This window comes from Rhopalosiphum padi, chromosome 4, assembly GCF_020882245.1.
Source record: "Rhopalosiphum padi isolate XX-2018 chromosome 4, ASM2088224v1, whole genome shotgun sequence".
Taxonomy (NCBI): Eukaryota; Metazoa; Arthropoda; class Insecta; order Hemiptera; family Aphididae; genus Rhopalosiphum; species Rhopalosiphum padi.
The window spans coordinates 4,229,429-4,256,745 of NC_083600.1; the positions used below are offsets into that span (position 1 = coordinate 4,229,429).

Consider the following 27,317-nt stretch of genomic DNA (forward strand, 5'->3'; position numbering starts at 1 on the left):
AAAATCTGTTTATATTATATAATATTTTACAAAACTGTTGAACATGTATAGTCGTATGCTGTAACAAAATCATTTACATTTAGAAGCTCAAATAATATAATATAATCTATTCTATTATGATATACATACTTTGTTATCTGAGAGGATAGTAGGGTATTGAAGGCTGAAACCATTTAACTCCCCCCCTTAGAATAATAGCAAAAGATTCCACTCTTGTTAATTATAATTTATAATTAATAAGTCCTGGTTACAAAAAATTATATCTTAGTAATCTATTTTACAGGACTCCAAAAGACACAAAGTCCTCCTATAACATTTTGCATGTTTATAGTTTATCAATTTTTATTATATTAATACTATATTGGAGCATATCAATTTGAGCCAGATTTCTTTTATTTTATTTTTATAAATCCTTCCCTAAATAGATGTATAATAAGTTATACTATGGAGATACATATTGCATAGGCGCGGAACCAAGGGGGTCAAGGGTCCGTACCCCCCTCCCCGTAAATATGCTCTGGATCTGCGCCTGTTATTGCATATAATTTAAATTACCTATAAATTATAATCTAATAGTTCAGTGGTATATTTATGGGAGAGGATATAGGTTTAGGAGATCAGGTTTAAACAGTACAGTTGTAACTTATAACTTTGTTATCCTGTGGGCAGGGGAGTATGTAGAGGGGCATTGGGCAATGGAAGCAAATACCCCTAGAGGCAAAATTGTAGGGTTGGCAATTTTTTTAGGTTTATATTCAAATACCTACTGCACGATCAGTCTTTTTTAATATAAAAAAAAGTAAAATCATATTTAACATTAAATATTAAAGAAGAATAATACTGAATGCATTGGCAATATTTACTACACAATATGATTAGGTATATACAATAAATATTGTATTAATATTTTTGCTGCCAAACGAGTTCATCGAAAGTATTAAATATTTTATTATTTGTTATTATAATTTGTAATTTAATAAATGTACACAAATTATTTTGCCCTGGGTTGTAAGTTGTAACTTTTCCAAATGCGCCCTTGCATTTGGGCGACTGGGCTGTGGCATGTGAGTGATATTAACATTGATTAAATATACGTACCTATGCCCTAATTTAATCAATGACATTATGATTAGGTACTCATTAATAATAACAAAATTAAAATAGGACCAGTAATTAATGAGTTGTGCGTAAAAAGCAAAAAACAAGCATTTATTTTATAAATAAATAAAAAAAGTGAATTTGATTAATTGACAATGTTAATTATTATAAAATGCCTTACACGGAGATATTGTCGTTAAAAGGCTAGCTATACCTATATACCGAATTTTATTTTATGATACAAGACTATTTTTGGCTGGGATCAAGAGCATTTAGGGCATTTATACATATTCTTGGGGGACTATTATTAATTATAAAATTTATATTAACACTAAAAAAGTTATTTCATATTCCTCTTCTCAAGTAAATCCTATACACGTTCCTAAGTAGTACCTCATATCAGAACTACTGGCATCTGGCTAGCGGTACAAAACTTTTAAAAATTAACTCAGGCTAAATTAAAATACAACAGCCATATCCATTTCTATTTTCTACTTTTGTATAATAAAAAATGTAAGTCTAATATGTGATTGTTTTATTTCCAAAATAATATTGATAAAGTGATGGACTGAACGCCAGCCTATTCCAAATTATAGGAATCATTTTTAACTTACATTTTTATTACACAATCTGTTGCAATAATATTTTAAATTATAAAAACGAATAATAAGAGACTGCGAATGTCTGTGATACCTATGAGGAAATAAACATGTCTCGTAAGTAGCGGCATGAAAAGTCTTCAAATTGAAGAAATTTAAATTCGTATCAAAGTTTAAATGCTTACATTATTACTTTCTTATTGGAATAATTATTTATACGGTTATATTACATTACCTATAGGCTATATTACTTAATATTTTATACCCAAATTTCTAAACAAACAACTAAATTAGCCTAATGTATATTATTATATTTTTACGATAGGTATGCAAATTTATAATATCTCAACACTATTTGTTAACTAAATCAAGTCGATTATTATTTTAAATAATAATTGTTCAAATAATTCCAATATTTATAGCATTTTTTCCATATTATAAGTTATGCCGCATTATATAATATATGTTGATAATGTTGATATATAGACATATAGTAGTCATAAATTTAGAAATATAAACCACTAATCTACATAATTTAGTAGTAATCTGAAATTTAAATTGTCTATAGATAATGTGACTATCATAATTTGTGATATGAAGATGAACTTCAAATAATTAATTGATTACAACTTTCAGTAATATTGGGTGTTAGTAAATAAATGTGGAAACGGTATTTAATGTTACAATGCGAGTTTTGATTGTTTTTGCCAAATGATGGCAGAATCTATATCATATCTGTATATTAAAAAGAAATTTAGGTTCTCATATGTCAGATGGTTCTCTAAGAGTAAATAATGTTAATGCTTAATTGTATTACTTAATAATTCATCACAAGTCACGACTATTTTCGATGGAATAGGAGATTTTCCTGCGACCACGAGTTTATTTTTTTTAGGTGAGCATTTTGGCCCCAATTTCTTCCACGTTTAAATATTTTATCTTAGATAACACTACAAAGAAAAATACAGGTAGAATATATAATTATGAGAGAAGGTTTCAATTATAAATTTAAGTATGTAAAAATCGAGTATCAAAATGTTTGAACGTTTATGAAATTTTTAATCCAAAGATCAAATACATTAGCTATTATTAGTTTTTTAAATATCCAAACAGGTATGATCAATTAAAATAATTATAAAATAAAAATGAAGACTTAAAAGTATGTGTAGGAATAAAAAATATTTAAAAATCTTCATTTTATTTAAAATCATTTAATTATTACGTGTTTTTAGTTATATTTGATTTATTTAACGTTAGGTATAATCATTATTATTATTTTTATAGGTATTAGTGATATTGGGTACTATTTTTTATTTAATCAATAAAATGATTAATCAACAATTAATATCGGATTATTTGCGTAATAGTTATTTTACTACCTATACGCTTAAAATAAAATTTTTTCAAACCATATAATAAAATGAAAATGGGAATAGGGAATTGTGTAAAATGGTAAAATGCGTACTTAAACAAATTAACTACTAATAGCCCTACATTCAAAATTAATGGAGAATATAGCTAATAATTATAAATTGATAAATTTTTTATAATGTTTGTAACTTCGAAATCACGGTCACGTGTAAACCACGTAGTAAGGATTAAGTACAACATAGCTACATAGCCTAGGTATGTTCATTGTTCATATTTTCATAACACGGTTCCAGAACCGCGGTACATGAGAATGTTTAAACATTTTGAAAACAATTTCGCAACTACGTGTCGCTTGGGTTGGCAATAGCTACAGTGCCAGTAACACTAGAGTACTGTCGTCAATTAATCTAGTACCCATTGCCAGCAAATGGAACTTTTGACTTAAAAAAGGCCCAAAAACTATAGCTTGAGTTAAATAAATACTATTTAAAAAAATTAAAAATATTTTACGAAACGAAACCGTTGAGTTTTTGGTTTTAAATGGTATTAAAAATGCAAAATAGATTAATTTGTGTCGGTACCCGGCGCACCGGCGGCCATGTTTCTCGTTTGACCACCACCCTAGTCCGGTGCGCTACGTTCGGATCGCTCTCTTTCTGTGTCTGCTCTGCTATCGTCGTGTGTGCCGCTCGTCGATTTAACATTTTTCCACCGCCCGTATCGGCTTCATAGTCTTACAGAGGATTTTCATCCATCTGAATCTGAAATTTTGATCGCAAGTCAACTACAAACTGTAAGTAAAACTATTTGATTTCATTTTTCCTTTTTGTTTTTACCATAATGACTCGGAAACTTTGTAACCGCATTCCGCCGGCCGGCTGGGATGCCGATCTGTGTGTGCGTTCGTTGCAATTTTTTCCCGTTACGAAGTTGACCGTTCTTTTCTCATAGTACGCGTCTACTTAATAAGTAAATGCCGTCAATTTTCGGTTGCTTTTTGAGATGTTATAAAGAATTTTAGACGTGAATCTTAATCGTATTGGGGTTGCATGAATTCTTCTGGCTGCTAACATCGATTTTACCCGCTGCTGTATTAAGCGTTCTCTGTTGTGTTCTTTGTGCCTTTTGATCCTAAAACTTCAGTTAATCACCCTCTTTAAGGGTATGTTTGAGAAATACTTAATTCGTTAAGTCCCATCGTAGTTCCGATGATTACGTTACTTCTTTTTTTTTTTGTATATGTGGCAATATATTGGACCGGTTTCAAATTCCTCTAAGTGGTTTTTAGACTACCGTTATCGATTACATGTTAACATTCCCAAATTTGTCGATCGTAAGTCTATAAAGCACCGTTAATAATATTATAGTCTCCAAAAATGTTAAATTCAGAATAAATTGGATTTATTTGCGACTGTTTGATTGCTGGCCATCGGTTGGTACCATTGTCATCATGACACATGTCTAGAGATGAATTGGTTAGAACACGATGCATTTTCGTTAATCCGCTTGATAATACGTCATTTTTCGGTTCATTAACCTTGTTGCACTTTTTGCATTTCCGTTTTGACACATTTCAAACATTTTAAACTTCCACGCAAACTCTACTTACATTTATTAACCATCTACCTACGTCACGTATTATGTACACGTGGAAGTTCTGATTTTTTTTTAATTAGTACAGTTTTAATCTAGATATTAACATATTATTACTACTTATCTCAGCCTATTTTTATAATTAATTAGTATTTATATAATCGTGTTTACTATTTCTGATGAGTTAATCATTACTAATCAGCAATTTATTTATCTTATTTATTTCGTTTTAAATTGATCAATATTGAGTTGTTATCCTATTTCCTGTTTCACTTTTTTTCTATTTAATTCACATTCTTTAAAAATTTAATTTTTGACATTTTGTAATACCAAAATATTTTTTTAGAATCATGGGTAAAGAAAAGGTACATATTAACATTGTTGTCATTGGACACGTCGATTCTGGTAAATCAACAACAACCGGTCACTTGATCTACAAATGTGGTGGTATCGACAAACGTACAATTGAAAAATTCGAGAAGGAAGCCCAAGAAGTAAGTCTTAGAAAATGTTTGATGTTGGATAAATATTAATTTTTCAATTTGATTTTAGATGGGTAAAGGTTCTTTCAAATACGCATGGGTATTGGACAAATTGAAGGCTGAACGTGAACGTGGTATCACCATTGATATTGCTTTATGGAAATTCGAAACTGCCAAGTACTACGTCACCATCATTGACGCACCTGGTCACAGAGATTTCATCAAGAACATGATCACTGGTACATCCCAAGCTGATTGTGCTGTACTTATCGTCGCTGCTGGTACTGGTGAATTCGAAGCTGGTATTTCTAAAAATGGACAAACCCGCGAACACGCTCTATTGGCTTTCACCTTGGGTGTAAAACAATTGATCGTTGGTGTGAACAAGATGGACTCAACTGAACCACCATACAGCGAAGTAAGTTTTTTAATTTTTAATTCATGGTGATTACTTATAACTTACTAATTTGTGAATTGTTATTTGTAGGCCCGTTTCGAAGAAATCAAGAAAGAAGTCAGCAGTTACATCAAGAAGATTGGTTACAACCCAGCTGCTGTTGCTTTCGTTCCCATCTCTGGATGGAATGGAGACAACATGTTGGAAGTTTCCGACAAGATGTCATGGTTCAAAGGATGGAATGTTGAACGTAAAGAAGGAAAGGCTGATGGTAAATGTCTGATTGAAGCTTTAGACGCTATCCTACCCCCCAGTCGCCCAACTGACAAGGCTCTTCGTCTCCCACTCCAGGTTTGAAATCATATCAATATGTTTTAAACACAACTATTCTCTACAGGTTCTAACTAATGTTTATTTATAGGATGTCTACAAAATTGGAGGTATTGGAACAGTCCCAGTAGGTCGTGTCGAAACTGGTCTATTGAAACCCGGTATGGTTGTTGTCTTCGCACCTGCAAACATCACCACTGAAGTTAAGTCCGTAGAGATGCACCACGAAGCTTTGGTAGAAGCTGTTCCCGGAGACAATGTTGGTTTCAACGTAAAGAACGTTTCAGTCAAAGAATTGAGACGTGGTTTCGTTGCTGGAGACACAAAGAACAACCCACCCAAGGGTGCTGCTGATTTCACAGCCCAGGTAATTAATTTACATCTATATTTAAATGATTTATGTCATAACAATACGTATTGATATTTTCAGGTTATTGTATTGAACCACCCTGGTCAAATTTCCAACGGATACACTCCAGTGTTGGATTGCCACACAGCCCACATTGCTTGCAAATTCGCAGAAATCAAAGAGAAGTGTGATCGCCGTACTGGTAAAACTACTGAAGCTAACCCAAAGGCAATCAAATCTGGAGATGCCGCCATCATCAACTTGGTACCATCCAAGCCCTTGTGTGTTGAAGCTTTCTCAGAATTCCCTCCCTTGGGACGTTTCGCTGTGCGTGACATGAGGCAAACTGTTGCTGTTGGTGTCATTAAGGTAAATTTCAACACTTCTCATTTTATCTTTTTTGATGTGTTGTACATTTTATAATTTTTTTTTAACTTTCACAGAGTGTAAACTTCAAAGATCCATCTGCCGGCAAAGTAACAAAGGCCGCTGAAAAGGCCCAGAAGAAGAAATGAATAGGCGTAGCAGTAGCGCACACACGTCCTTCAGTTAGGTCAAACGAAAGTTGGCATAGGTGTCAGATACCATCCCAACTTCTAATACTATCCAAATGGCTGTTACAACCTTGTTTTCACCGTAAAGAATTCCGCAGGAAAAAATCGTGTTGTGCTACTCAATATCATGATAACTTTGTTTTTTATTTTTTATTTTCAAGAATTTTTAAATTTTGTTTTGGTTATGTTGTAACTGCGTGATAGGGATGACATAATTTTAAAAATATTTTTTTTCTAGTTAATGTATTTATGATGCATTATAATTTAAAAAATATTTTTTATGAACTTAGTTTATATCATTCTATGAAGTTATAATTTGTATCTTTTACATTTATTTTTTTAACATGATTTTAATTACTGCATCTATGACTACAATCCATTTGGCCCAACTGAAAGCATTAGCCGCCGTCTATACTTTGTGTTTACATTTGTCTAAGAACTTCAACAAATAAAACACTTAATAACTATTTTCTTTCCATTTATTGATTGTTTTCATTTATTAATTTTCAGGATCCCTACCTTTTGTTCCTATTATGCTGTTACTTTGTTTATTGCTAACATTTGTTAGTACAAATTCAGTAATGGGTGTCAAATGTTTTAAGATTAAACTGATTTTGTATAAGATGTTGATAGTATCTGTTAAATAACATCACTCAATTATATATGCTCTTGGTTGAGCAATTACGTTATATATTTCGTCTGGGATATATTGCTGATCATTAATATAGTCTTCTTACCTAGTTATAATAAATGACTTTCAACGACTATACAGGTATTTATATATATTACAGTCTCGAGGTAAGCAACGGGATATAAGTTGCTACATTTATTATGTTGTGTACCCATATAGAATCGATGTTTCTTACGGTAATTCTGTTCATTTGTATGAAACTGTATATCGTTATTTTTTTTTGAAGACTGCTATTTATAGTTCACCATTAACAGCTTGAATTTCTTTTATTTATAAACATATAAATAATTGTATTATATTTCAATGTTGCCTATTCGTAGTGATAGTTCCTTTTGTTTCATTAAATCAGGACCAACGTTTACATTCCATATCTTAAGTATTCTCTAACCTTGGGTAATACAATATTAGTAAAATTGTTGCACTATTTGTAACTCCATTGTTTAAAACACTGAACAATGTATTAAAGAAAAGTGTACCACTGGTAATCATAGACGGTGTATACAAAATGTAACAATTATCAAGTGTGCTTATTTTTTTTTATTTTTTTGTAAACATGCAAAACTCGAACTGTCTATGGTACTTTAGTAAAATTTCAAATATACCATAGTTGTTAGTTTGTCGTTTTTGACGTTCAGATTTATGTACATCCTAATTTGTTGTTTGTGTTTAAACTCATGAATTGTACAAGTTCATACAGTATCATATAGTTACCTTTAATCGTAAGGTTTTATTACGATTATTATTAATGAGTAATGACTACATAATATAGTCAATTTATTGTTGTTAACGTATATTATCTACTCTATATAATTGGTAAAATATTGCCGTGTGCTGAATGGAAAATTTTTGGGGTGGTGGGGTCACTTTCATATCAGAATAGTAAGATTCCCACCTGGATCCACAAAATCACCAAATATTTTATTGTTTATTTAATTTTTTTATTGGGCTGGAAGATAATAACTACATATTTATGTTATAAATAATTACGTATATCAGTACTAAGAAAAAAAAATACTTTAAGCTTATTCATAATCATAACTGACAATTATCAATTTTTACATTTAACATTTTTAATTATTTAGGACGTGTTAAATTTGACCAATTTTATCTTTTGTCTAGAAGATATTTATGGTTTTTAAAATGTAAATATATTATATTAAGTTTATTATTATCATAGAACTCAGCATTAGTTGCACACTAAAAAAGGTTCCATAGGCAAATAAAAAATTTTCAGACGATTGCCTTTCAAATTATTGTATGCAGCCACCACTAATAGTAATATAAGAATTCTTTTAAACTCCAAAATAAATCAAAATAGTAGTAACATAATTACATTAATTGAAAAATAATCAAGTTTCGTCATAACTATTATATTAAATTTATTCTTTAATATGCTAACTATAAAATAGCAAAAATATGTTTTGAGGATACTAAATTTATTTTTACCAAATAAAATCCAATTTTTTCTTAATCGTTTTGCATTATCCTAGTATCCAAATATCACATTAATGTTAAGTCAGCCTCTTAGCTAGGGCTATCAACTAATTAAAACTATTTTCTGTTTACTTAACATACATAATTAGTAAAAAAAGTATTATTCATACTCAAACAGTATCGAAATTGTTCAACTTAACAGAAAAACACTTAATACAAATATAATTTGACATGTCCAATTTTTGGTTTTGAACTTATGTTTTGACTAAAACGATTAGTTAACAACAGAGGAAATAGTTATTCAATAAGGCATGGTTTAAGGTAAAAAAAATTTATTAAATTATAACAAAAAGGATAAATTACCATTGTTTTTCAATAAGGAATACATTTTAATTAATACAGGAATGTGCATATTTTTTAACTAATTAATCAACTTCTTCAATAGTTGGGCCAGCACCTGCACCAGCAGCTCCAGCACCACCATCACCGCCTGGGAAACCTCCCGGCATACCACCAGGGAAACCTCCTGGCATACCTCCGGGCATGCCACCAGCAGCACCACCAGCGCCGGCATATAATTTAGTGATAATTGGGTTGCAAATGCCTTCCAATTCTTTTTGTTTGTGTTCATATTCTTCTTTATCTGCCAGTTGATTGGCATCCAACCACTTGATAGTATCATTGACCTTATCCATAATAGTTGTTTTGTCAGATTCTGGGATCTTGTCCTTGATTTTTTCATCTTCCATTGTACTCTTCATGTTGAAACAGTAAGATTCCAAACCGTTCTTGGCAGCAATAACACTTTTTTGTTTTTCATCTTCATTCTTGTATTTTTCGGCATCATTGACCATGCGTTCGATATCTTCCTTGCTCAAACGTCCCTTATCGTTGGTAATGGTGATCTTATTTTCTTTGTTGGTGGACTTTTCAATAGCACTGACGTTCAAAATACCATTAGCATCGATGTCGAAGGTGACTTCGATTTGGGGGACTCCACGTGGTGCAGGGGGAATAGCAGTCAACTCGAATTTTCCCAACAAGTTGTTGTCTTTGGTCATGGCACGTTCTCCTTCATAAACTTGGATCAACACTCCAGGTTGGTTGTCAGAGTAGGTGGTGAAAGTTTGTGTCTGTTTAGTGGGGATGGTTGTGTTACGCTTGATGAGAGCAGTCATCACACCACCAGCAGTTTCAATACCCAAAGACAGAGGAGTGACGTCGAGCAACAATAAGTCTTGGACTTCTTCAGATTTGTCTCCGTGCAAGATGGCAGCTTGTACAGCAGCACCGTAAGCAACAGCCTCATCGGGGTTGATGGATTTGTTCAATTCTTTGCCGTTGAAGAAGTCTTGTAACAATTTCTGTACCTTGGGGATACGGGTAGAACCTCCGACCAATACAATGTCGTTGATGGCAGATTTGTCCATCTTGGCATCGCGCAGAGATTTTTCTACTGGTTCCATGGTGCTACGGAAGAGATCGGCGTTCAATTCTTCAAAACGAGCACGAGTGATGGATGTGTAGAAGTCAACACCTTCAAACAAAGAATCGATTTCGATGCTTGCTTGGGTAGACGAGGAAAGAGTACGCTTTGCACGTTCGCAGGCAGTCCTCAAACGTCTCAGGGCCCTCTTGTTGGTGGTCACATCTTTCTTGTACTTGCGTTTGAATTCTTGTACAAAGTGGTTGACCATTCTGTTGTCGAAATCTTCACCTCCCAAGTGAGTGTCTCCGGCAGTTGACTTGACTTCAAAGATTCCATCTTCGATGGTCAAGATGGACACATCAAAAGTACCACCACCCAAATCAAAGATCAGAACGTTGCGTTCTCCAGAAGTCTTTTTGTCGAGACCGTATGCAATGGCGGCGGCTGTAGGTTCATTGATGATACGCATTACGTTCAAACCAGCAATGGTACCAGAATCTTTGGTAGCTTGACGTTGGGAATCGTTGAAATATGCAGGTACAGTGATAACAGCGTTTGATACTGTTTTTCCCAGGTAGGCTTCGGCGGTTTCCTTCATCTTGGTCAAAACCATAGATGAGACCTAATACAAAATTTAAAAATATTATTATTTATTAATTAAGTTTTAATCAAATTAAATATTACCTCTTCTGGAGAGAAGACTTTGTTTTCTCCTTTGTAGGAAATTCTGATTTTAGGTTTACCGCCATCACTGATTACTTCAAAAGGCCAATGTTTCATATCAGCTTGTACTGTAGCATCTTCAAAGCGTCTACCAATCAATCGCTTGGCATCTATAATATTATAATATTTTATAAAATTAAAATGTCAATAAAAACATTAGTAGTTTAATATTTACCAAAGATGGTGTTGTTGGGGTTCATGGCGACCTGATTTTTGGCAGCATCTCCAATGAGACGTTCAGTATCAGTAAAACCGACATAACTGGGTGTTGTACGGTTTCCTTGGTCATTAGCAATGATTTCTACTTTGCCATGTTGGAAAACACCAACGCAAGAGTAGGTTGTTCCCAAATCAATACCAACAGCAGGAGTTTTGGCTGCCATTTTAATTAGATAGAGTGGTTGTTTTGGTGAATATTAGGAATAAATTAGAGCTGTAGATTAACTTGTCCTAGAAAAAAATTTAGTTGGTTTTTATTATTAGTAGGCAATTTTTTTTATACATTTAATGATTATCCTGATTAATCATTCGGATTAATATTTAGTATGTATCTTAATATTACTAAAATTAATTTTGGTATAAAATTTAAATATTAAGCCAAGGGGATCTTAATTTGTTATTACCTAAATAATTTATTTTTCTGTCGTAAGAATGACACATAACACATTACATAATAGATTAACAATATTTAACTTAGCCTTAAATAGCACCCATTAATTTTTAATGAGTCACACTTATATTATGTTGTTTGTTTATAATAATACACTATTAATACCATTATTGATGAACATTTAAATACAAGTGTTTTATGGCTAATGAAACAGCCTTAGATATCTAAATGTTTTTAATTCAAATAATTAAGTTTTACAATAGTACCTATATGCATTAGAAAATTTTACAAGAAAGTCTTGTTTGACAAAACTTCAAGATATTGTTATTTCTACTCAAATAGAAGGTCAAACACTCAACATAATTTATGTCTATGGTTCCCAAACTGAGGCACAGAGTAAATATTAACAGTTCACTATACAGTGCTAAACTAATAAAAAATGCTGTTTAATTTATTCAAGGGGTGTGTGTGAATTTTTATTCTATTAATTTTGGGAATGTTTCATGAAAAAAAAAAAAAAAAAAATTGGAGAATAGTTGATAAGTTTAAAATGATTTTTGGTGTAACTTGGGATATATATTAAAAACTAGAAGATCACAAAACAAAAAATAATTAAGACATAATTTAATTTGTTTAATACAGTTAAGCATTATTAAAATTGACATCATATTAGTCAGAACTGCAAAAACATTTACTATTATTATTTATTAACCTATTAATGAATTATAGAGAATTATGATTCACATTACATTATGTATAATTATGTGTACATAAATGTTGTATAATATCTATTTAATAAATAGGTATAAAGTTATTTTTCTCAAACTCAATTGTTATTATAGTTATCATGAGTCATGCCACATTGGTTTATGACTAAAGATTAATTAATTATACATTTTAAAATGTATACCTCTATATATATATATATGTGTGTGTGTGTGTGTTTACTATGTTACAATGGCATTAAAAGCATCACTGTAGCTCTACATTTACCAAGAAAATATTTTGTTTGATCAATATAATATTAAAAAATCATTTTCACCATTTTATTTTTTTAAATATATGACAGCATTAATTTCATAACAAAAAATTCGTTAAATTGAGATTATTTTGTTTAAAAATAAATGTATAATAGTGTATTGTTATGAAGAGTTGTCTCGATTATAAAGTAAATTACAACTTAATTTAGGTATGTAAATTCGTTTGACGTATTTTAAAAAGATCGTTAATTCAACTAATAAATTAATATAAACCTTACAATAGACTGTATTAAATTTATTTACTCTCTAACTAAATGTCTAATTGTATGAAAATAGCAATATATTTTTATACTAGTAGGTAATACTTATTTGGGTTTTTTGAATATTAAAATAGATTCAAGATACCTATTTGTTATAACTTATAAGTAATAACAATATAACGTAAATGAAAATCAATATGGATGCGATTACAGTGACCTAGCATGGACAGCGGAAGTAAAACCTTTTATAAGAAAAAACGTAAATGGTCACAAGTCATACTGTCTTAAGTTGATAAAACTGCAGTTGTGGTCGCGCGGCCATTGATATTCGACAATGTCGGAAGTCGAGATAAACGATCCCGGGAACCGGCAAAAACACAGTAGTCAAAATCGTCTATTGTAAGTATTAAGTTTTACGGCGGAACAATGCAGATAATAAATTGGACACGTTTTGCTAGATTTTAAGCAATGGTTTGTATAAATAAAAACTTACCTGACAGGGCGACAGCTAAGGTACAGAAAAACAAAATGCAAATGACTTGTTTCAAAGTTGGCGGTTGGATAATGACTAGTCCGCTTCGGTTTCACAGTAGTAGTGGCGGCGCGTATAACGAGAATACAGAATATTCGATAACCCGAATAACTCACCCCTGGGTCTTCGTTCCGAATTTCCGATTGGTGGGTTTTAGATTGGCGGGTGAGTTCCCCTTCCAGAATCGTAATGTCGAGAACTTTCTAGAAGATGTGTATTATAGACAGTCACTGTTATTATTGTTTTCGTTCATGGAGTAAAAACGATCAGTGTGGCATCGAAAAAGGAAACAAAAGACAAAACCACGGTGTTGTCGTATTACAATATTACTGAATTACTCGTATTGGACGTATTGTCGAGTGCTGAGCGGATATCGCGACTTCATTGTATTATTTATTTGGAATATTTGTATCATTTACCTAATGTCATAGTTGCATCAGTCTATTTAATATTTAAGACTGATGTCCATACTACCTATACATTATGAAATATGAATAATAATATATTATAACTTAGTATGGTGGTCATGAGCTCATGGATCACTGCCTTTTGTTCGTTATTTTTTTTAAATCGAATTAATTATATAAAAATGGTATATAATAAGAACCATATTTTCCATGAACACTATTCAACATCACTTCTATCTAATGGAATTATTTTTTTCTGGAACAATTATATTGCATATTTTTTTCATGAAAATACTTTCTAAAAAAGTAAAAAACTGTTATAAAGGATTAGTATAAATTAGATTTCTATTTTAGTCACACTATTCTCACGCGTCACGCTCACACAGTATCGTAGGAATCTGGACAATATTTTAGAGTACTGAAAAAGAGAAAAATATTGATCAGTTGTATACTATAGAAAATTATAGACACAATTTAAACCGTAATAAAACAATTATGTAAAAGTTATTAGGTATCATGTATTATATTGGTAAGATTTTACGATTTCCTGGCTTGCTTAGTGAGTAGCGAGTGAGAAAAGAATTATATTTGTATTTATAATTTCTTATTTTTTTATAATATCTCAATAAAAGTATATAGTATTATACTGGTTATAGGTGCGTTGAAGCAGCCACGTAAGATACATCGTACATCCCCCAAAGATTTTTCTGTTGAAATTTTAACAAAAAAGTACCTACACAACGCTTAGCTGCCGTGCGCTGTGTCATTAACAAATTTTCAAATTTTCTTTTTTGAGATTAAGTATTTTTATTTTATTTAAAACTTAATTAGGTATACCGTATACAATATGCAATCCATATGCAATCGATGATTATAGTCGTGCCTGGCAAAATCCAATATTTTATAATTCTCAATAATGTCAGCTTGTCACGAGAATGAACCATTTTTTTTAAATTTCTACAGTTAAACTAAATTATGCTTAATGCATTAGTATTTAATATCAATGGTATAGACTATAGGCAATGACTAATGATAATTAATATGTACCTTATAACAATAGTAATTAGTATAAAAGATATTTATATAATTAAAATTAAATTGATATTCTTAATAGCTATTCCTTTGTTAGATTCTTATTTTATTTATATAAAATACAATTTAAGAAGCAAAAAAAATATTCAATCATATTTTATTTAATAATAATATTAGATAATGAATAACAAATTGTAATATTGAGTATAATATAGTAGTTACAGAAAATTTAAATATCAACAAACAAAAACAATAGTTTCATTAACTTTTCTATTTACTAAATACAAGATACAAACAAATGATAAAAATAAATAAATAAATAGTTCTACAAAAAATAATCTAAATTTGTTCACATTATTTTAGTATTTTAATGATTTATTATTTCATTAAATTAATTAATTTCATCAATTTCAGTATTTACAATGTCACATGAAAATGATTTACGAAAATGTTGTAAAAAATATGGTAATACATCGTTAACAGAAATGTTCTTTTCAAACATTTTACTGAGAGAAGTAACTCCCTTATTATGTAGACCGCAAGGTACAATATGTTTAAACCAAGATAAGTCAGTATTACAATTCAAAGCAAGGCCATGAGTAGTAACATATCTGCTACATCTCACACCTATTGCACAGATTTTATGATTATCTATCCAAACTCCAGTATCAGATGTAGTAGTTGCATTAAGCCCATAAGTCTCATTACAAAGATTTTTAATAGTTGTTTCTAAATTTGTAACATACCATCGAATACTAGGATTAAATTTTTTTAAATTTAAAATCGGATAAGCAATCAGTTGTCCAGGACCATGAAAAGTAATTAGACCGCCTCGGTTGGTACGTTTGAATTCTGCACCTAGTTTAATTAAATTGTCTTCTAAATGTGAAGTGTAGTCGTTTTGTCTGATGCCTACAGTATAAACAGGTTCATGTTCTACAATGAGGAGATAACCGCATTTATCAATGGTTGTTGTTTTTAAAGATTCTGATAACTGGTTTTGTAATTTAAGACATGAATCGTAATTCATTCGCCCTAATTTTAAAAGTTTAATTAATCTGGAGTTCATCGTCTGTATCAAATCTTTTTAGATGTTCAAACAATATTAAGGATATCTAAAATAATAAAGAATATTAATAAAACAACTGATAATGATGAAATTGTTATATTTATTTTTAATTACACTTACATAAGCATCAGTTGCTGCATACATACGTTGATTTTGATCTAAATTTGTATTATCCCATCTGCTTATACGAATATTTACATCTTTATTAACATCTTTTTTAAGCTATCCAAAATAAATATTTATATATGAATATCTGTCTTAAATAATGCTTACGTTTATGAACTTACTAATCGTTGAACCAAATTGGCCATACTCCATATAATAGACGAATCAAAATCCAAAACTTTATTTGTGTAAGTACCTAAATCGATAATATGACTTACAGCAGCACTAACATCTATGTTGAAATCTCTTCCAAGCTTTAAAAAATCACTATAAACAAAACATACAGAATGTAATTAAATAAATAATTAGTTATTTAAGAAAATACAGGGAAAAAAATTACTTTTTAATATATACACCAGACCATCTAACTCTTGGATGATTAATGAGGTTTACAAATATTGATGGAAGTTTTATGATATGATATACCTATGTTATAAAAATTTAAATAACTAATATTATAAATTAGCAGGAATCAAGTGAAAAATAATAATTCTAAGACACATACATGGAATAAATAACATGTGGAATGGTCAGTGCAAATTTGTATAAGAGCAGTTTTTTTTGATTTTCTGTTAAAAGTTACTGGCCATTCCATATCAAAACCATATACAACTTCATGTACCTTGCTAGACTCAATCTTAGTCCTAAAGATATAAAAAAAGATAAAATGTTGTAACTTGAAAAAAATAATATAATATAAACAGCTCACTAGGTCATGCAGAGTTGAATAAATTAATTTAAAGGCAATATGTTACTAATATTTTTTTTTAAAGAATATAATATTCAATATACAGTTTAATGAGTTGTGAAACATATTTAACTTACAAAATTTCCTCAGCATAAGATGCCAAAATATTTGGGTATAAGCACTGTTTAATTTCTCCTTTAAACTGCACAAACTCTTTTGTTTTATTTATAACCTAACATTAATAAACAAAATAAAATGTTCTAAATGCATGATGAACTAAAATTATTTCAAATATATATTTGAAGGTATAGAGAAAGTTAAGTAACTGAAGTCTACATACAATTTTGAATAATTTGAGAACAGGATAAAAATAAAAATAGCCGAAGGTTTGATATACAGTTTTCTTACCGGTTCTGTCATCCATGGTGGAAGGTGCCGCACTTCATTTGCCATAGTTCAATCTCCAATAATCCAGATAAATGATAATGGCGATTATTATTATTGAAAATTATTACTTATATACTTATTTGATTCATAATCATGATATGCTGAAATAATATTATTATTACATGTATTATAGTATGCATTAAAAATTTTAAAAGTTATAAAATATAATCAAAGAAAAGTATTAGTTTAAAATTTAAATTTTTATCTCAACTATTTGTACTGAAATATTAAATAATGATCAAAGGAAATTAATATTATACATTTAAATATTATTATAATAATTGTTGTGAGAGAATTGAGTTTTTTTCAATATTTATATTATCATTGTGAACATAAATAATTGTTGAATAAGTACAAATATTAGGTACTACTGAATCAATATGGTAATAAGTACTATATAAACACTAATACAATGATAATTGATGAATAAAATTACATGCATTTATTAATTTTATCTGTTGTTATTAATTTAAAATTATTATAAAATAACAATATTAATAGTTATTATTTTACCAAGATTATCTTAGGTTAAAACCTTTTCTATGAGAATATTTCAGTTGGCAGTTATTTGAGATAAAATCTTAATTTATGGTATTATTTAAATTGTGGATATGCCATATATATAATAAATATTGTATAATATATTATAAAAGTATATTCATGGTTAAAACTAAAAAATGTTGAGTTTTTCAATTGTTGGGTTGTTCAAATGTGTGGCAAGTCCTATCACCTAATATTATCATTTATATTTTACCAACTAATTTATGTACGCAGCTATTTAAACTAAAATGTAATTATTTATATAATATATAATATATACTTTATACTGTAATTTTTATAATTTAATAATTATATGAAAAAAATAATAAAATTATTCAAATGCTTCTTCGAAAAACCATAACATTTAAATCCAATACGTTTAAACCCATTTTCACCAAAAACAAAAAATTAAAAAATGGGTGATATGGGCTCACTCGGGTAAGTATTTGGAATAACTCTGTGAAAAAATATTTGTAAAATAGTTCAATAGTGTTTTCAGAAACTTTGTACTTAAAAATGGCTTATTCTTTTATATAATATAGAAATAATAGACTTTAGAACTATAGAACTATAAGAAATTTAAAATTAAAAAAAAAAACCTATAATTTATTATTAATTTAGTTCTACACCTGACTTACCTAACCTGTTGGCCTGTTACCGACCGCTCATAAATCCGTCAGAGACTTCGAAATAAGAGCTTAGAATTCAGATGGCATTACAGATTCTGTAATCAGAGTATCAGTCGACAGTCATATTTTTTATTTTAGACTTCAGACTTTTAGAGGCCTTTTTGAATGTTATCTATTAATATTTAATATCTACGTTTGTAATGTGCCGGTTTGGTGGAAAGGGTTATCAACAATAGTTATCAATTTTTTCCCGCTTTTTTCTAGGTTATTTTGTTTTACTCCCTTAGTCCGCAACTGTTGTTAATCTTTATTTTATAAAATTTTCTTTTGACTTTTCTTAGAAAGTGCACAGGTAATATACATTTTATTATATTGTATTATTATACATACGTAGTCGGTCGTAACTTATAGGTACTCTCGGTGACTCGTTCTGTTATGTCTGAATCGACTTGTTTCCTGTTCTGTTTTGGAATTTGATACCTTAAACCTTTAATTGGTTTCATTAATTTGATTAGCAGGCAGCTGGCACGGACACACGGTTTTGGTAAATCAGTTTGACGGTTTCAGTCTCAATATTCTGTTTCTAAATCAATAACAAAAACACTGTCAGATCGAGTTGAAAACAAGTATAAGTATGTATTAAATTGTATTTAGCTTAGTATTTGGTTATCTAAATTAATTTTGCACTTAAATTTTGTTTTATAAATATATATAACATAAATATTATTTTAATTTGCTTAAACGCGTTAAAATAATACAAAGAGTTACTACAGTTTGTATTATTGAACTATAGATTAAAGTATTACATTATGTATATGTTATCATTATCAAAGTATAAATTAAATTAATTTATTTTTATTTAGTTAAGTGTACAATTTAATTATACTTTATAGACCAACTGTTATTTTAAAATGCATCCCTAATAATTAATTTTATTATGTGGATTAGGTATACAGGTGTCCGTGAGGACTTACCCATTGCGATATCTCCTGAAATAATGCAGTTTAGTCTAGAATCTAGATACTCTAGTTTCGAGAAAAACACTGAAATCGTTTGACTGTCGTAAGAGTATGCGTGCCACATGTTTGATATAATGATACCATTATAGCACTATCATATTAAATAATTAGCAGTTTTTTTTCGAAACAAGTAAAACTATTTAAAATTGGAGTCCCTGGTTCATAAAACAAATTTATAGCTCACTCTGCTATTTTTATCTGTATCCTATAATAATTAGCAAATACTATAAAATCCGAGCCCTGGTTATAACGTATTAAATATTAATTAATTAATATTATTCGTTTTTTGTTTTAAGTTGGTCAGGTTTAATCATAACATAAGATTAGTCATTAAAGTTAAAATAAGTTTATCTAAAATATAACTTTAAAAAAACTAAAAATATTGCATTGATCCTAGTAAATTTAGTTGGTAGATGGGTAGCTTATGAAACTTGCTCCTAGAGTTTTGAAGACTCAAACTGTCGCTATACCCAATTTAATATTCTTACTAATAAATTTCATAAACTTGCTGTTATACTTATTAAGGCTAACAACATGTTCTACTGAACACAAATTTACTGTTATACATTTATAAGACGGAAACAAAACATGTGGACTTGTCATTCTATTAAATGTTTGTATAAACTACATAATCTATTTTGTATTTTACTAAAATTTCAATAACATTGGTTGGTTATTCACTATCAAAACTTAATCTTATCTTTAACCTCTATATTATGTCTATATTCGCTAAAGGTGAGCAAGTTAATGAAAAAAATTAATTCGAGTTAGTTAAGTCAACATCAAGAACGTTAAATTATAAGCTAATAGCGAACAAACTTTACTTAACTCTAGAAATTTAAAGTTAGTATGTAGAATTCTTACTTAACTCAAAAAACTAAGTTAATAATTTTAATATAACTCAAAATTTTTAAATAATAGTTATATATTATATTAAAAAACATCGCATATAGTGTTATTAAACAAAAACTAAGTTTTACTTAGCTCTAAATTTTTAATTAGTTAATGTCCACTTTTGATCAGTGCTGGTTTTGCTCATGGGCATGTTTGACAGCTGTCCGTACCAATTATTTTAGTGTGCGCATATTAAAAAGTTCAATGTTGTGTCATTTTGATGGATGATTAAAAGATTATCACTCAAAATGATAAAAAAAATCATTAGTTTTTTTATTATTTATTTTATTATATTATATTTTATTTATTTTTTGTTATATTTTTCCTATAGCCTACTTAAAAATATTAATGCTTGTTCAAAGTTTGATCCCTAGAACTGTCTTTTTTTGATATCCACACTCCATAACTATTTTGTAATCGGATAAACAAACATAAATTTAACTTTATAAACCAAGTATAGATTGTATCAGTACTAAAAGTTTGAAAATTAATTTTATAAGTGATTTATACAAATATTATTAAAGTATATAAATTAATTTAAATTCTTAGGTGATATAATTAAATAAAGTACAAATTAATTCAAATTTTAGATAGACAAAATTCATTATGAATTGTCATTACTTTCATACAATTATCTTTGCTAATTTTGTTGATCACCAATCACTATGATTTAGTAATTTATAATATATTTAACTATTAAGAGGACGTTCTACCCGCATGTGTTGCTTCTGTCTTACTAATGTAGATCATGGCAAATTTGCGTTCAGCAGAACACATTTTGTGATGTTAGCTTTTATATTAGAGTAAATAGTTGTAAATTTTACAACTTTAAAATATTCATAACTCACTTTAAAATGATAATATCAATAAAAGGATATGACATTTTCTAGATAATATTCTTACTTTTAAATTTAATAATAGATAAATATACTCTAATATTAAAGCTAACATCACAAAATGTGTTGAACTCAAATTAGCTATGATCTACATTAGTAAGACAGAGACAACATATGCGGGTATAACGTCCGTCCTCTTAATTATTAGGTTCATTAGATTTTTCTGTTTCATTGTTTTTAATGGCATAATAAATGTTTTTATTAATAATATTGATAATTTATAATAAATAAATATTTTATTTTATTTTTCTTACATTAATACTTTAAAATCATAAATGCGTAGACATGTATATAATAATTTTTACTATTATTCAATGAAAAATATTCTATTATATAGGCACATATTATAGTTTCTAAAAGGTTAAATATTTTAACAGATAATTTAACTGCATTCAGTGAATTAATTTTATTTTTATAGTTTATAAATGTATATATTTTTTTTTTCAGAATTGCTTATTATCAATGATCAAAGTTCTGTGCTCAGTGGGCCATGTTAACAATTAATGATGTAAACAAATTTATAAACGATAATATCAATTTAACTGCACAATTTAATAATTTACAGTACAGGTGAGTAATCAGTATTATATTTATATTTTATTTAACCTAGCTTTGATTATGGATTATAAAAGTATCTAAATTGGTGCTTTAAATATATAGTAAAGATCAATTCAGTTTAAATTAAATCTAAGTAGGTATTGTTTTTTTAGTTTAAATGAATTTGGTATTTTGAGTTATTGGCATATTTGCGAGGGGAGATTAGGGAGATATACCTCCTTCATTGACCTCCTTTTATTATTTTTTTAGCTTATATTTATTTGATTTTAGTCTTATTTTTCATTTATCACTTTATCCGTACGTAATATAATTCTAGTACATTTGGCACTGAAAATGTTAGACATAACTTCCCCCACAAAGAAATCCTAAACACCCCATTGTTTTAAGTTATAGAAGAAGAAGAACTATAAAATTAGCTTTTTGTTGTTCAGTCAAAATCATTTCATTTTTTTGTATTTATTTTAAGATAATTTAAAATTATGTTATATCACATTGTAATGCATATTAAACTTTATTAATAAATTATTTTTGTGTCTGAGTCTTTAAAAATTACCATGTATATTGTATAGGATAATGTTTTTCTTATTTGTACCTAACAAGCATTACTAATTTAATAAGTAAATAAGTTCCAATAAAATAATAAATTGTATTTTCAAGAACGTCAACGATTGAATAGATTTATTGTTCCTTAAGTTTAGAAATATATTTGAAATTACAGTGATTATTTATCACGTAACACATATTTATAATTTGGAAATTAAGTGTTAATTCAATTATGATATTGTAATATGTTCAAGTAGAACAACTATCAATCTATCTACAATATATATTTATGTATTTAAATTTAATTCATTTTGTAAAAACAAAATTTAACCTATACTACTAAGTATTAACAAATATTTACTTTATGGTTGAATTGAAAATTATTTAAAGTTTATTTCATTGGTAAATACTATTTATAATTAAATAATTATCTGTTAATATGTTTTAAAATTTAATAGGTATTGTAAATTTTGAGTTAAGTACTTTATTTACACCATAATTGCCTAGGTTAGATGAAATTTTAACTTACAATTTAAATTCAAATTAATTTTGTAAATCTCAGTAAAACCCTTTATTGAATTTGTTTTTATTGCAGAAGTTTTTAAACCTCAAGAAAGATGTTTAATAAGAAAAGACCAAATTCATCGAATAAGCAAGGCAACTTTAATAAAAAATTTAAAGTTGAAGATGATGAAGAATCAATGTTTGAAAACGATCTTGCCATTATGGAAGAAATGGAGAAAGAACTTGAGTCGTCATCAGATCTCTTGGGAGAGGGTCCTGATCAAGAAGACTCCAGTGCTTTGTGGAGTAGACCCGCCATGAAAGAAATTAATCCAGCTACTGAAAGTTTAGCTTTTCAACAACTTACTATTGACAATTACATTGGAGAACCAATACAAGGTATGAGTGGTGCACAAACTGGTTTAGTTCCTATTACTCGAATGTTTGGGATTACTATGGATGGTAATTCTGTATGCTGTAATGTGCATGGGTATTCTCCATACTTTTACACTACCGCTCCTGAAGGATTTGGTCCCGAACATTGTAAAGAGTTTAAAACCCGTTTAAACGCAGTTGTTTTAAGTGATATGCGTGGAAATCAAAATAGAGTACAGGAACCTGTTCTTATGGTTGAAATAGTTCAAAAGATAAACCTTTATGGTTATCATGGCGAAGAATTAGAAAAATATTTAAAAATAACTATGGCTTTACCAAAATTGGTACCTGCAGCAAAAAGACTTCTGGAAAAAGAAACAGTATTACCTACATTTTCTGGACATAATTATAGAATGTTTGAAACTAATGTTGATTATGATATGCGATTTATGGTAGATTTAAAAATTGTTGGTTGTAGCTGGATCGAACTTCCTGCCGGATCTTACACTATACGTGATTCCAATTCTAAACTAAAAGGGCAATCGAGATGTCAATTTGAAGTAGATGTTGGTTGGCAAAAAATAATAGCTCATGCTCCAGAGGGTGAATGGAGTAAAGTTGCACCTTTTCGAATTCTCAGCTTTGATATTGAATGTGCTGGTCGTAAAGGTATATTTCCTGAAGCAGACAAAGATCCTGTTATACAAATAGCTAACATGGTACAAATAGAAAACAAAAGATTAATTAGAAATGTATTTACATTAAATACATGTGCACCCATTGTTGGTAGTCAAGTTATAAGTTGTGAAAAAGAAAATAATATGCTTGAAAAATGGGCTGCATTTGTTAGAGAATGTGATCCTGACATTATTACTGGATATAACATTAATAATTTTGATTTACCGTATTTGCTGAATCGTGCAAAACATTTGAATACAAAGAATTTTAATTTCTTGGGACGTATTAAAAATATACAATCTATTATAAGAGAACAAGTTATTCAAAGTAAACAAATGGGTCGAAGAGAAAATAAAAGTGTTAATATTGATGGAAGAGTTCCTTTTGATTTATACTTGGTATTAGTGCGAGATTATAAGTTACGATCATATTCATTGAACTCTGTCAGTTATCATTTTTTACAAGAACAAAAAGAAGACGTTCATCACAGTATTATAACAGATTTACAAAATGGTACACCTCAAACGAGACGTCGTCTAGCAGTTTACTGTTTAAAAGATGCGTTCCTTCCATTGAAACTATTAGATAAACTTATGTGTTTGATTAATTATATGGAAATGGCTAGAGTAACTGGTGTTCCATTAGGAAGTCTTTTAACTGGAGGTCAGCAGGCTAAAGTTGTATCTCAATTACTTCGTCTTGCACAAGAAAAAAATTATATAATGCCTACAATGGCTGGTGGTATGCAAGATGAACAATTTGAAGGAGCAACTGTAATAGAACCTATTAAAGGTTATTACGCTGACCCAATTGCAACATTAGATTTCACTTCTTTGTATCCGAGTATTATGATGGCTCATAATTTATGTTATACTACACTGTTGACTCAAAAAACAATAAATCTTTTAAACTTGTCTGAAAGTGATTATTCTAAAACTCCTTCTGGTAGTTATTTTTTGTCTAAATCCATACGAAAGGGGCTATTGCCAGAAATTTTAGAAAATTTGTTGTCTGCACGTAAGAAAGCTAAAACTGATTTGAAATCTGAGACTGATCCTTTCAAAATAAAAGTCTTAGATGGTCGGCAATTGGCTTTAAAAATTAGTGCAAATTCAGTATATGGCTTTACTGGAGCTCAAGTAGGAAAGTTACCATGTTTAGAAATATCAACAAGTGTTACCTCATATGGTAGAATGATGATTGAACGTACTAAGCAAGAGGTCGAACAAAAATATTGCATTGCAAATGGTTATGAACATGATGCTGTAGTTATTTATGGAGACACTGATTCTGTTATGGTCAAATTTGGAGTGAAGTCTATCGAAAAAGCAATGGAATTGGGACGTGAAGCAGCTGAATATGTAACAACAAAATTTATAAATCCTATAAAATTAGATTTTGAAAAAGTTTATTTTCCTTATTTATTAATTAATAAAAAACGTTATGCTGGCCTTTATTTTACACGACCTGACAAATATGACAAGATGGACTGTAAAGGATTAGAAACAGTACGCAGAGATAATTCACCATTAGTATCTAACATGATAAACACCTGTTTGCAAAAACTACTTATTGATAGAGATCCTGATGGTGCAGTTGCCTATGCAAAAGAAGTTATTAGTGATTTGTTATGCAATCGAATTGATATATCACAGTTGGTAATTACAAAAGAGTTGACCAAAAATGATTATACTGCAAAACAAGCTCATGTAGAGTTATCAATTAAGATGAAAAAAAGAGATCCTGGAAACGCACCAAAGTTAGGTGACCGTATACCATATATTCTAATTACGGGCACCAAGGGAACACCAGCATATCAACGAGCAGAAGATCCAATATTTGTCTTGGAGAACAATATACCTATTGATTTTAACTATTATTTGGAAAATCAACTATCTAAGCCTTTGGTCAGAATTTTTTCACCTATTCTCGGGGAAAAAGCAGAATCTGTTTTGTTGAAAGGTGATCATACACGTAAAAAAGCCATGGTAACATCTAAAGTGAGTGCATTATCAGCCTTCACAAAAAAAAAAGAAGTTTGTTTAGGATGTAAAAGTGTTTTGCCTACTAACGAGGAGAAAAATGCTTTGTGTAAATATTGTATGCCCAAACAAGGTGAGCTATATTATCAGGAGCGTGTTAAAGTGAATGATCTACAAGAAAAATTTTGCCGGTTATGGACCGAATGTCAACGTTGTCAAGGAAGTTTACATGAAGAAGTCATTTGCACTAGTCGAGATTGTCCAATATTTTATTTAAGGAAAAAAGTTCAGATTGACTTAACTGCTCAGGTGAAAACAATGGATCGATTTGGAGACCCAAATAATAAATAGAATCATAATATAAAATAAAACATTTTTTTTTTTTACATTTATTTTTAAGATTTTATTATTATTTTGTTGAAAAAAATTGTTATATTAATGTCACATAATTCAATAATTTTCAGTATTATATTATATGATAACCACAAAGTGAATATTGATGTATCTTTTTTAAAGTATGGTATTTTTGTTTTTACAGTTTTTTAAATTTAATTTGACAACAATGTTTATCAATTAAAATTATTTTTAGTACCTATTTCTTAAAATTATGAAAAGATCTTGCATAATGTTAACAAATTATTTTATAATTAAATACTTAATACTAAACTGTTTAAAATTTAAATGTTGATGTATATTAATGTGAAATTATAATATTTTTGTATGTCAATTGGAAGAATATTGAGTATGCCTTAGTTAATTATAAATAATTTATTTGACTATTAGTTATTACTATAGTTAATAAAACAAATCTAAATTATTAAAAAATGATAGTAAATATAAAATTACGTATTACACATTAGTTAATTTTAGAATACATAATTATGAGCTGTTAAAAAAACAATATTGTATACAACAAATAATAATATTAATAATAAAGTAGTTAAATAATACAGTTATAGGGGCTTGTAGCATATAGGTACAACTACTATGAATAAAACCACTGTCACGACATTATATGTACTAAATATACGGTTACACCAATATTTTATTATAACTACATCATATTGAAACTATATTTATATAGTAGAATATACATTGTTATAAGTTAACTTTATCAGCTATCGAAGTTATGAATATCAACTACAATCGTCAATCATGTTCAGTGCGAAACAAACGCGGTCATGGAAAGCTGATTGTTTTTCGATTTGTTTTAATTTTTAGAGGTAGTTAGGGGTTTTTCTCCCTCCATTCAAAATAAAAGTAGATACTTCAATTACATTTTTTATATGTATATATGTATTATATCTGTACAAAAAAGGGGTTAAAAACTTAAAGGGGGAGATGTATTTCCTTAATCTCACCGTAAATGCGCCACTATGTCACATCCGTATATGCTTTATGCGTTATCACTAGTCTCAAATTTGAAATTTGATCTAGGTACATAAAACTCCGACTTATA

At 29.1% G+C, this 27,317-nt stretch overlaps 4 protein-coding genes across 6 annotated transcripts; 2 read left to right on the plus strand and 2 right to left on the minus strand.

Moving 5' to 3' along the window:
- Positions 1 to 3,699: 3,699 nt before the first annotated feature.
- LOC132929509 (elongation factor 1-alpha) lies at positions 3,700 to 7,255 on the plus strand. The gene is made up of 7 exons (XM_060994897.1): positions 3,700 to 3,861; positions 5,008 to 5,155; positions 5,214 to 5,561; positions 5,631 to 5,891; positions 5,962 to 6,237; positions 6,301 to 6,588; positions 6,663 to 7,255. The coding sequence occupies exons 2-7, from the start codon at positions 5,012 to 5,014 to the stop codon at positions 6,732 to 6,734; spliced, it is 1,389 nt and encodes a 462-aa protein (XP_060850880.1). The 5' UTR covers positions 3,700 to 3,861; positions 5,008 to 5,011; the 3' UTR covers positions 6,735 to 7,255.
- Positions 7,256 to 9,213: 1,958 nt separating this feature from the next.
- Positions 9,214 to 13,547, minus strand: LOC132929508 (heat shock 70 kDa protein cognate 4). Its single transcript, XM_060994896.1, has 4 exons — positions 13,394 to 13,547; positions 11,226 to 11,500; positions 11,012 to 11,160; positions 9,214 to 10,949 (listed from the first exon to the last, which is right to left on the minus strand). The coding sequence occupies exons 2-4, from the start codon at positions 11,431 to 11,433 to the stop codon at positions 9,324 to 9,326; spliced, it is 1,983 nt and encodes a 660-aa protein (XP_060850879.1). The 5' UTR covers positions 11,434 to 11,500; positions 13,394 to 13,547; the 3' UTR covers positions 9,214 to 9,323.
- Positions 13,548 to 15,680: 2,133 nt separating this feature from the next.
- Positions 15,681 to 18,929, minus strand: LOC132929510 (3'-5' exonuclease). 3 transcript variants are annotated; one of them, XM_060994900.1, is made up of 8 exons: positions 18,800 to 18,929; positions 17,202 to 17,341; positions 16,931 to 17,025; positions 16,611 to 16,749; positions 16,446 to 16,531; positions 16,228 to 16,372; positions 16,061 to 16,162; positions 15,681 to 15,986 (listed from the first exon to the last, which is right to left on the minus strand). In XM_060994900.1, the coding sequence occupies exons 2-8, from the start codon at positions 17,244 to 17,246 to the stop codon at positions 15,921 to 15,923; spliced, it is 678 nt and encodes a 225-aa protein (XP_060850883.1). In that variant the 5' UTR covers positions 17,247 to 17,341; positions 18,800 to 18,929; the 3' UTR covers positions 15,681 to 15,920. The 3 variants fall into 3 exon arrangements, with proteins under 3 accessions (XP_060850883.1, XP_060850881.1, XP_060850882.1); XM_060994898.1 differs by lacking the exon at positions 18,800 to 18,929 and adding an exon at positions 18,419 to 18,576; XM_060994899.1 differs by lacking the exon at positions 18,800 to 18,929 and adding an exon at positions 18,424 to 18,565.
- On the plus strand, positions 18,739 to 26,585 carry LOC132929507 (DNA polymerase delta catalytic subunit). Its single transcript, XM_060994895.1, has 4 exons — positions 18,739 to 18,761; positions 18,925 to 19,041; positions 21,666 to 21,788; positions 22,915 to 26,585. The coding sequence occupies exon 4, from the start codon at positions 22,937 to 22,939 to the stop codon at positions 26,207 to 26,209; it is 3,273 nt and encodes a 1,090-aa protein (XP_060850878.1). The 5' UTR covers positions 18,739 to 18,761; positions 18,925 to 19,041; positions 21,666 to 21,788; positions 22,915 to 22,936; the 3' UTR covers positions 26,210 to 26,585.
- Positions 26,586 to 27,317: the final 732 nt, after the last annotated feature.

What these genes read in the sequence shown, in the direction of transcription:
- LOC132929510 (XM_060994900.1), bottom strand. Translation starts at nt 17,246, where the DNA reads ATGGCAAATGAAGTGCGGCACCTTCCACCATGGATGACAGAACCG. An exon ending in CACCATGGATGACAGAACCG is followed by an intron (nt 17,026 to 17,201) that starts GTAAGAAAACTG and finishes TATTAATGTTAG; the next exon opens with GTTATAAATAAAACAAAAGA. An exon ending in CCAATTTGGTTCAACGATTA is followed by an intron (nt 16,163 to 16,227) that starts GTAAGTTCATAA and finishes TATTTTGGATAG; the next exon opens with CTTAAAAAAGATGTTAATAA.
- LOC132929507 (XM_060994895.1), top strand. Translation starts at nt 22,937, where the DNA reads ATGTTTAATAAGAAAAGACCAAATTCATCGAATAAGCAAGGCAACTTT.
- LOC132929508 (XM_060994896.1), bottom strand. Translation starts at nt 11,433, where the DNA reads ATGGCAGCCAAAACTCCTGCTGTTGGTATTGATTTGGGAACAACCTAC. An exon ending in CCCCAACAACACCATCTTTG is followed by an intron (nt 11,161 to 11,225) that starts GTAAATATTAAA and finishes ATAATATTATAG; the next exon opens with ATGCCAAGCGATTGATTGGT. An exon ending in AAGTCTTCTCTCCAGAAGAG is followed by an intron (nt 10,950 to 11,011) that starts GTAATATTTAAT and finishes ATTTTGTATTAG; the next exon opens with GTCTCATCTATGGTTTTGAC.
- LOC132929509 (XM_060994897.1), top strand. Translation starts at nt 5,012, where the DNA reads ATGGGTAAAGAAAAGGTACATATTAACATTGTTGTCATTGGACACGTC. An exon ending in TCGAGAAGGAAGCCCAAGAA is followed by an intron (nt 5,156 to 5,213) that starts GTAAGTCTTAGA and finishes ATTTGATTTTAG; the next exon opens with ATGGGTAAAGGTTCTTTCAA. An exon ending in CTGAACCACCATACAGCGAA is followed by an intron (nt 5,562 to 5,630) that starts GTAAGTTTTTTA and finishes TGTTATTTGTAG; the next exon opens with GCCCGTTTCGAAGAAATCAA.